Source organism: Chenopodium quinoa, unplaced genomic scaffold (assembly GCF_001683475.1).
Source record: "Chenopodium quinoa cultivar QQ74 unplaced genomic scaffold, ASM168347v1, whole genome shotgun sequence".
Lineage (NCBI taxonomy): Eukaryota > Viridiplantae > Streptophyta > Magnoliopsida > Caryophyllales > Amaranthaceae > Chenopodium > Chenopodium quinoa.
Window position 1 is genome coordinate 350,340 of NW_018744765.1, and position 10,459 is coordinate 360,798.

The window sequence follows — 10,459 nt, forward strand, 5'->3', positions numbered from 1 at the left end:
ATGCTCTCTTCTAGCAAAGATGATCACAACAAGATGAGCAATCCGAAGACTTGCTACAAGTGTAGGGGTTATGGACATTTTGCTAATGAGTGTCCAAATAGTAGAGCTATGATTCGTGAAATGGATGATGATGATTACGAAGATGAGAAGAGGGATTTCGGAGACCCTACATATGATGAAGAGGATGAGATTCTAGTTGAAGCCGATGAGGGTCAAATCCTTGTTGTGAGGAGGGCACTTCACTCCATTTCTACCCCTTTGGCGGAAGAGCAAAGGGAAAACATCTTCCAAACTCGTTGCACCATCAAGGATCGAGTTTGCAACCTTATCATTGATAGTGGCTCTTGCACTAATGTGGCTTCAACAACATTGGTGAGCAAGCTCAATCTTGAAACTACCAATCATCCTACTCCCTACAAGCTTCAATGGCTTAACAATCACAATCAGGAGAAGGTAACGAAACAAACTCTTCTTTCTTTCTCAATTGGCAAGCTATATAAGGATGAGGTACTTTGTGATGTACTGCCTATGGATGCTTGTCATGTATTGCTTGGAAGAACTTGGCAATTTTATAGAGATGTAATGCATGATGGAATAAAGAACACTTATTCATTCATGATGGATAAGAAGAAGATTGTACTCAACCCCTTGTCCCCCACCATCAAACATAAAGAACCCTTGGATACGGGAAACACAATAAAAGAGAACCTTCTCATTGGGGAAAATGAGATGGGAAAGGAGATAAATCAAGGACACCTTGTCTTTATTTTTCTTCTTAGGGAAGCACAAGAGAGTGAGCGAGAGAACCCAATCCACCCCCTTGTCAAGGAAGTATTGGTTGAGTACCATGATATTTTTTCTCGATGATCTCCCCCCCGGTTTGCCACCTATTAGGGGAATTAAACATCAAATCGATCTTATTCTCGGATCACAACTCCCTAATAGACCGGCTTATAGGTGTACCCCCGATGAAGCAAGAGAGCTTCAAAGACAAGTTGGTGAGTTGATTGAAAGAGGATTTGTGAGGGAATCCCTTAGCCCTTGTTCGGTTTCGGCTCTTTTGGTTCCTAAAAAGGATGGTACATGGAGGATGTGTGTGGATAGTAGGGCCATCAATAACATCACCATCAAGCATCACTTCCCTATTCCCCGACTTGATGATATGCTTGATGAGTTGTATGGTTCCAAGGTTTTTTCGAAGATTGACTTGAGGATAGGGTACCATCAAATTCGCATACGTGAAGGAGATGAGTGGAAGACCGCTTTCAAAACCAAGAAAGGCTTGTATGAGTGGCTATTATGCCATTTGGGCTCTCTAATGCTCCTAGCACTTTCATGAGGCTCATGAATGAGGTACTTGACCCCTTCATTGGTAAATTTGTTGTTGTTTATTTTGAAGACATACTCATTTATAGAAAATGTGAACTTGATCATGTTAAACTTTTGAGGCAATTATTTGAAATATTGAGAAGTAGGCGGCTTTTTGCCGCCAAGTTGGAAAAGTGTACTTTTATGGTGGATATTATTGTTTTTCTTGGCTATGTGATTTTGAATGTAGGGATCTCAATGGACCCTAGTAAAGTGGAGGCCATTCAATCTTGGCCTACTCCTACTACTCTCACTCAAGTTAGGAGTTTCCATGGACTAGCTTCCTTCTATCGAAGGTTTGTGAAGAATTTTAGCACTATTTTGGCCCCGGTGACCGAATGCATGAAGAAGGGTACTTTTAAGTGGACACCATAGGCTCAATGGGATTTTGAGACCATCAAGAATAAATTGGGTGAGGCTCCAATCTTAGCTCTTCCGAATTTTGATCAACCATTTGAAGTTGAATGTGATGCTAGTGGGGTTGGAGTTGGAGCGGTTTTTGTGCAAGGAGGGAGGCCGGTTGCCTATTTTAGTGAGAATCTTGGTGGAGCAAGAATGAGGTATAGTACCTATGACAAGGAGTTCTATGCTATGGTGAGGTCTCTTGATCATTGGTCACATTACTTGAGGCCTAGACCATTTGTTCTACACTCCGATCATAAATCTCTCAAGTACATCAATGGTTCTCATAAACTCAATGCAAGGCATGCCAAATGGGTTGAATTCCTCCAATCATTCACTTTCTCTTCTAAGTACAAGGAAGGGGAGAGCAATGTTGTTGCCGATGCTCTTTCTAAGAGACATTATATGATCACTATTCTTGATGCAAAGTTTTTAGGGTTTGAGTTTCTAAAAGAGTTGTATCGCGATGATGAGGATTTTGGTGGGTAGATGAAGAAGTCTGAGGAAGGGGTCGATGGCTCTTTCATGGTGCAAGAGGGTTTCCTTTTCAAAGGAAACAAGCTTTGTGTTCCGAAATTCTCTCATCGACAGTTTCTTGTTAAGGAAGCTCATCAAGGAGGACTAGCCGGACACTTTGGGGTTGCAAAAACATATGACATTCTTCGAGAGTACTTTTATTGGCCCAAGATGTTTAGTGATGTGCAAGATGTGATAGCTCGTTGTGGGGCTTGTCACAAGGCTAAGAGTCAATTCTGTGAAGGACTCTACTCTCCTCTTCCGGTCCCTAGTCACCCTTGGGATGATCTTAGTATGGATTTTGTGGTTGCTCTCCCTCGCACTCAAAGGCAAAATGATTCCGTGTTTGTTGTGGTTGATCGTTTTAGCAAGATGGCTCACTTCATTCCTTGCCACAAGACCGATGACGCTTCTCATGTGGCTACCTTGTTCTTTAGAGAAGTGATGAAGCTTCATGGCATTCCAAAAAATATTGTGTCGGACCGTGATTCTAAGTTCTTGAGCTACTTTTGGAAGACTTTGTGGAAGTTAGTGGGAACCAAGCTCTTGTTTGGTACCTCTAGTCACCCTCAAACCGATGGCCAAACCGAGGTGACTAATCGTACCATGTCCACCGTTCTCCGAGCTATCATTAGCAAACACATGAAAGATTGGGATCTTAAGCTACCTCAAGTTGAATTTGCTTACAACTGCTCTCATTGCATAGCTATCGGGAAAACACCATTTGAAGTAGTGTATGGTTTCAATCCCCGCCTACCACTTGACTTGTTGCCTAGTATCCCTCAAGAGGAGTTGAGCTTTGAGGCAAAATATAGAGTTGAAACGATGTCAAGAAGAGAATTGAGAAGGCGAATGAGAGTTACAAGGAAAGGGCAAACAAATTCAAGAAGCTAAGGGAATTCAATGTAGGTGATCTTGTGTGGCTCCATATTCGGAAGGAAAGATTCCTTGCTAAGAGAAAGAACAAGCTCATGCCAAGATCCGAAGGCCCCTTTGAAGCTGTGGAGAGAGTTGGACCTAATGCTTACAAGCTCAAACTACCGGGAGACTTTGGTGTTCATGCTACCTGTAATGTTGGTGATCTTGCTCCTTTTCTCTTTGAAGATAATATTGGTGATGATGATCCGGAATTGAGGGCAATTCCTTTTGAAGAGGAGGGGTTTGACGTGGGTGCATGGAACTTAGTGGAATAAGTGGAATACGTGTCACGTGTCGTGACACGAAGTCGGGCCAAGCTCCTTGGAGGTCACCTTTCGGGGCTAACCATCATCACACTTGAAGACAAGAAGCTTATCAATATATGATGCAACTACTTCATTCAGCAATATCTCCTTTGTTACAAGGAATTTTTAGGTGATTGAAGTTGGACGTGAAAGTAGAGTTCAAGAGCTTTCCAACGACTGGTCACATGCCAAATTTGAGCAAGAAACGAAGAAGTTATGAACGTTTGAAGTTGAGCAGTCTAGGAGCAGGGGAGTTCGACCGAACCAAAGATGGTTCGCCCGAACTTCCAGGCAGTTTCAGACCTGATTTTTGCATCTTTGCAGGAGTGGCCGAACTCTAAAAGTTCGAACGAACCTACCCACAAGTTTGACCGAACTTACCTTAAGTTTGGCCGAACCTTTTCCCGTTTTTTTTTTTCAGTTTATGCGCACTATTTAAGTTGTTTTTAAGACGTTTTGCAAGATTTTTTAATGTTGAACTATGCTTGATTTTGTAATCAAAGAGACTTTCTCTATCTACCATAATCTTTGTGATTATCTTGCTTTCTTTGTGATTGCTACCTTGTAATCTTTGTGGTTACACCTTAATCCTAGCTTTACTTGGTGTTGGCTTTGATTAAGACCCCTATTTCATTTATCTTTGTGATTTTGAGATAGGTTTATCCTTATTTGTTGATTGAACTTGTTGTTACTTGATTTCTCCTCCCTTTTTTCTTGAGTTTTCTTGGTTATTTCATATCACAATTAGTAGTAGTCGATGCCTCGGTCACATAAGCAATTATTAAAATCCTAGCTCTGCCATTGCACGTCATATATGCGACAATTAAGCATAAACATGAAATGTTACAAGTCATGTAATTTAAGCAATATCAAATAGATTTTTAGGATACAAAAATTATTTTGAAATTTTATGTTTGATAAACTTTTAAACTTTTTTTTTTTTTTAAACACAAGCTGAAAATATTATATTAACAGGCTAAAGCCATAGTTTTAATTACAACTAACACCACATTATTTGTACAAGGAAAATGGATTCTAACCAAAATAATGCCTAATACCAAGGCTAAAACTACTAAACCGCTGTACATAACCCCTAGTAAAACATCCCTATTAAACCGATATTCCCCAAAAGCTAATACCATCCAAAGCAAAACAGAGAACAAGCTACATAGACATAGCAGCAGTGACCTCATTAGCAGCAACAGAACTTGCAGCAGCAGCAGCATTAACTTGAACAAGGTCAGATTCATATATGGCACGCACACATTCTAGGACTAAGTAGTGTGTCTTGTAACAAACTGCCATTTCCTTCCTATAGATAACCAACTTGTGAGCTAAAATATTCTTCTCCATAGGTACATGGGAGATTAAAAGCAACCTCAAAACGTTTTAGATTAGCTGCCACATCACATACAGCAGCAGCCAACTCATGATGTGGATTAGGGCCTGTTGTAAGAAGCATAGTCCTCAAGGATTCTGCGTCAGTCTCTATCTCCACCTTCTTCATCCTTAGATTATCCGCAATAGATAATTTATCATTTAAAGCATAGAGCTCAGTAGCTAGAGGAGACACAGCCGCATACTTGCAAGAAAAGCCCACACACCAAGTACTATCAGCTCTTCTCAGAACACCTCCACCGAATAAACTTTTAAACTTTCACACAAGTAACTAGACGTAAGTCCATGCGATGCGATGTTATGCATAGTTTAAGTTATTATGATTTGTTCATTTACTTATTATGATCAGCGGACCACTATTCTTCTTTTTTAATCACAATAGTTGAGTTTATAAAATCTTATGATCTATCATAGTGGTCCACAGAACACTTTTATTTATTAGATTTTAAAATTACGTTTATACTTTCTATTGTTTTTAAGAAAACCAAACCATGGAAATAAATAGAAGGCCAAAAAAATTTATAATTTTATAATCATATCATGTCATGTCATCATATAAATTAATCCTTTTCTAGATAGTAATTTTTTTTATTGCTTCAAATAGGTTGGGTTACTGTAATTGTAGACACCTAAAAATATCTCCCCAAAACCAAACCCGTTGATGAACACCTTTCACCGACATTATTGGTCGAGTTGAGTATTTAATCTTTGGAGTGCTTAAATCCATGTTCTATCCAATATATTTCATGAACCAATCCAATTTCTAGCTCATTTCCCTAAACCATAACCTATTTTCCACTTTTCGTGTCCACATCGCAAAACTGAGTGAAAATGATTTTATGGCTATACAATTTTGATCCAATTATTTTTTTGTTGGATAGGAATTTAAATAAGCTTTTCAACCATATATCATAAGCCCAATTCCGAGATATAACGAAAAAGTATGAGCAAAACACTAAACTCGGCCTAAAAACAGCACCTATCCACTAAAACGGCCATATCTTAAAATATAAATATCATTTTGAATTTATTCTAATTTGATTAGAAAGTATACTTGATAAGCTTTCCAATGATATATTATATGCCTTATTCTGAGATACGGATCAAAAGTTATGATTATTTCAAAATTGGGTAAAAAACTAAAATTACCGCGCAGCAGCAAACATAGCTCGACGCGGCAAAAGCTGACGTGTCACGGGGCTTATTCCCGTGACAGGATGCCCAATTTTGTAATTCTGCACAATTTTCTCCTGTGTCACGGGATTTTGCAATGTGTCATGGTGCAATTTCCGTGACACGGGGATATTTCGTGTAATTTCCTCGTACTTTTTACACCGTGACACGGCATACTGCACTGTGCCACGGTGGACAATTCCGTGTCATGGAATTTCTTCCCGTGACACGGTGCACATCCTGTGGCACGGGATTGCTCCGTGTTTTCTCCGCGTAATCCCTAAACGCGTTTTCACTTCCCGTAACCTAATTATTTCCCGCGTCACTCAGTTTTTCCCCGTGTCACGGGATCTTCCCTTATCTGACGGTGCCTGTCACCGTGTCACGGTGCTCTTTGCCGTGACATGGTATTATTTTTTAGGGTTTTTATCTTTTTAGGGTTCCGCGTGTTCCCTCTGCTCATTTTCCTTATAAATAGGACCCCCCTTGCTGCAGTTCGGGGCACCAATAATCATTCTCTCTCATCTTACACCAAATATCATTCTCTTCTCCCTCTTTAACCTAATTTCTAGCCTCCTTATTATTCCATAATAATTCCCCTAAGCACTCCAAGGAGTCTATACTTAACCCGAGGTTCCGTCCTTAAACCAAGGCGTGAAAGGTATAAATAACTGAGGGTTTTGGACCAAATCAACTCTACTTTTAATTTAATTTAATTTTCCATTTACTTTATATTTTTATTGAAATTACTAACAATTTATTCATGATGTAGCAATTTAAAGGAACGCGCGGAATGTGAGTAATTAATTAATTTAATTACTCTTATTTTATTTTAATATTGCTAGTATCATGATTAGGTTATTTTACATTTGATTTGACTAACAACTTATTGTTAAATTGCTTCCAATATTAATGTTTATTCTATTATTTTTTTGATCACCATATTGCATGTTTAAAGGGAATATGTAATTGAAAATCACGCCTAATAAGATAATTTGGACAACCGGTTTAGGTTCCTTTTTTAATCTTGTTGTTAATTCAAGTGGTCACAATATTTTAGAATTATGTGTTGCATTAATATTCAACCAATTTAGCATAATAATAGTTTGCAGCGAATTGAATACTTTGTTTGCATGTCTTTGAGATTGCAGGAATCACTTTTCATTATAAGAATCGAGTAGAGGCCAATACGGGCGAATGTGACTCCATGACTCACTTCGTACCATCATCCCCGATCCTCCTTTCGTGGTTCCGAACCATATGGAGTTTGTAATATCATGAATTATAAATGGGGTGTAACCTTCACGGGTCAATCATTGTTGCCTATCGTTGTCCCTTTATCGTGGTTGCCTTTTATGATCCGTGAACGGTTTACAAGTTCCTTAAAAACTTGTCGGCGGCTCCCTAGCTACTTTCCTTGTCCCTAATCGTATATGTCAATTCCCACTTCCTATGAGTGACAAGCATATTCACACATGCTTTAACGTAGGCGCACTTCGAGCGACGCCTACAATTTGGCGACTCCACTAGGGAGGATTCTTGGTTATTTATCGATTTGAGTGATCGATATTTAATTAAGATGAGTGGATGAGACTTGAAAGATTCTTGCAAAATATTCCTGTGATTTATTTGGCATTTTTGCATATGCATAGACGTTTTAACGTCGCATTTAGGTCTGTCCTGTTGGAAAAATTGAATAACTAGATTGCGTACGAAGGAAAACAGGGCACCTGTCAGATTTTCTGACTGCCGTGCCACGGCAAAATCTGCCGTGTCACGATACAGTGCACTGTCTGACGGTGTGCCGTACCGTGGCACGGGAATCTTTGAATTGTCACGGAAGTCCTAAAATCAGTCCGGTGGCTTATTTTCTCTTCTCACAGTCAACTTCCTTCGATTTTTCTGAAAAAACGTGTGTGTTCTACATACGTCTTAGCCCCGGGGATTTAAGCTCTATCAACCCAAAAACGCTCATGGCAATAAGGGTTCATCCGAGTTATTAAATCCACCCAAACCATGGAGTCGAGTTCGATTTCATCACGAACTCGCGGAGCCGCCCGTTGGCATACACCCTCAAGGGAGGCTGCCTTGCTAATGCGTCCAAACTCTTAACCATGGTACCCTATTGACACCAAATAAACTTGACCATAGTCAAACATAAAACTTGACCTTAGGTTGTGAACTATTCTTTGCATCATTGTGCCTACGTGTTTTAGGTTTGGTCGTTTTTATCCTAACCTTAACGATCTTTCTTTGTCTATGGTGGACCATTTTATGACTAACGATTGCCAATGGACCGTACTCACTTAGTAATTAGGGAAAAAAAAGGGGGAAGGGTTGCCGCGACACGGGACTGTCCACCGTGTCACGGCACAGTCCACCGTGGCGCGATGGACCTGCAGCCAAAAAAAAGGTTTTCCGCGTCACGGGAAACTGTACCGTGACACGGCAAATTTTCACCGTGACACGGTGGATTCACCGCTTACCTGAACAGGTGGAGGGAAACAGCTTCACTGTTGGTAGATCCCCCCGAAGAATGAGAGATGGTTCGCCTCTTTATTCAAAATATGACTCATAAATATAGGGAACGTCTCAAATTTTTACCACTGAACACTTTCGAAGCTGTATACGACATCGGTATCAATATCGAGGATGAGCTAATAAAGACTGCTGGTAGTAACAATAATAACACTTGAAAAAACAAGAAGAACGACCATCCTTCTTCTTCGTCTTCTAAGCACGAAAATACTACCAATAATATAAGCCAAGTTGATCTCAATGAAGTGTTAGCTCTTGATACTCCATTGCCCAAGAAGAAAAGAACTTACACTTCTTTAGGAATGACTTATGATGCAGCCTTTGATCGCCTTTACAGTCAAGGCTTGATCACACCTATTAGGCCATTTCCAGAGCCAAAACCTGAAGAAAGGAGCGCCACATAGAATCCTAATTCCCTTTGCAAGAACCATCAAGAAAGGGGCCACACTACGGAGCAATGTTGAAATTTAAAGGACGTCATTCAAGACTTGGTGGATGCAAACAAACTTCCTGTCCCTCCAGGCGGCAAGAAGTAATGAACACAAGGCGCACAGCAGATCCTTCGCAAGATTTCATGATTTCTTTCTTTATCATTCATCTCCATTCCCCCATTCATATTTAGCATAGGTTTTCCATTCTGAATTTTTATATGTTTCATGTGTTTCGTTCACCATTTCCATTAATAAAATGAGCAAATTTCTTTTGCATCTCGATCATAGAATTTTTCATCCATTCATTCATTCTAAAAAAAAATTAATAAAAAAAATTAATTACCGAACTAAACCCAAGGTACACCAATGACTTGAGGCACATTTGCAACCCTATCATTCCCTGTTAACCGTTCAATCACATTCCATGTCTTCATCAACCATTTTGAGTCTCGTCTAACGTTTGGCCTTCATTTCTTCAACCCACATTCACTTAACCCTGGGATTGGAAGATGTGTAATTGTATAACATTAAAAAAGCAAGTAAAAAAAAAAAGCAGCAAAGCAGCAATAAAACAATGTCTAAAGGCAAGTGTTCCAATGTCTTTGATATGAACATGTCTCAAATTTCGTCTCTCATCGAGTGCTTGGTACCGTTACTGAGAAACATGAATGCTAAGTGAGTGATGGACCGCATGATCTTAGATTGCCTACATTGATTCAAAAGAATGAAAAAAAAGAAAAAAAATGTTGAAAATAAACTTGCGAAATTCAAAAGTTTTAAATTCAAAATTACACATCTTGGGGATTCTCTCGGGTCTTGAGCCTTTTATCCCTTTCTTCCTTAAACCACCAACTTAAACACATTACAACCCTTGAAAGACCTCTTTGAGGTGTACATACACTTGTGCAAAGTTCGGTTAGAGCTACGTTGGCCTGATTCCTAACGGATACGTAGACAACCTCACATTAAGGTGCGGCCACATTCACATTCATATCCACATTCATATTCATATCCGTGCATGATCGAGTCAAAGAATATCCAATGCTTACCCCTACCCATTTAGAGCTAGACTTGGGGGCTTGAACCCACATCATTTAGCCTACCCAGCCAAAAGAGTCATCATCTTTGACTCCTCTCACATCTATTTCCATCACCATAACCCTTGTAGCCATCTTTAGTATCACATTCACACACTTCACTCACACATACATATCCATATCACCTTTCCCTCTAGGAACCTTCTATCATGAAATCTTACTTCAACGATGCGCATGTTTTGTCATCTTTCAAGACAACATCAAAAGAGACATTGTATACTTGCCTAGCTTCTAAACCTAAGCAATGTTCATTGTTTCATAATTGAATATTGTGCTTAGCTCCTTGAACTACGGACATTCATTATGCGATACC

General features: G+C 39.5%; 1 protein-coding gene across 1 annotated transcript; it reads left to right on the forward strand.

Annotated features, from left to right (window-relative positions):
* LOC110703765 lies at positions 1-2,259 on the forward strand. Its single transcript, XM_021881551.1, has 3 exons — positions 1-793; positions 1,559-1,626; positions 1,744-2,259. The coding sequence occupies exons 1-3, from the start codon at positions 1-3 to the stop codon at positions 2,257-2,259; spliced, it is 1,377 nt and encodes a 458-aa protein (XP_021737243.1).
* The last annotated feature ends 8,200 nt before the right edge of the window (positions 2,260-10,459 follow it).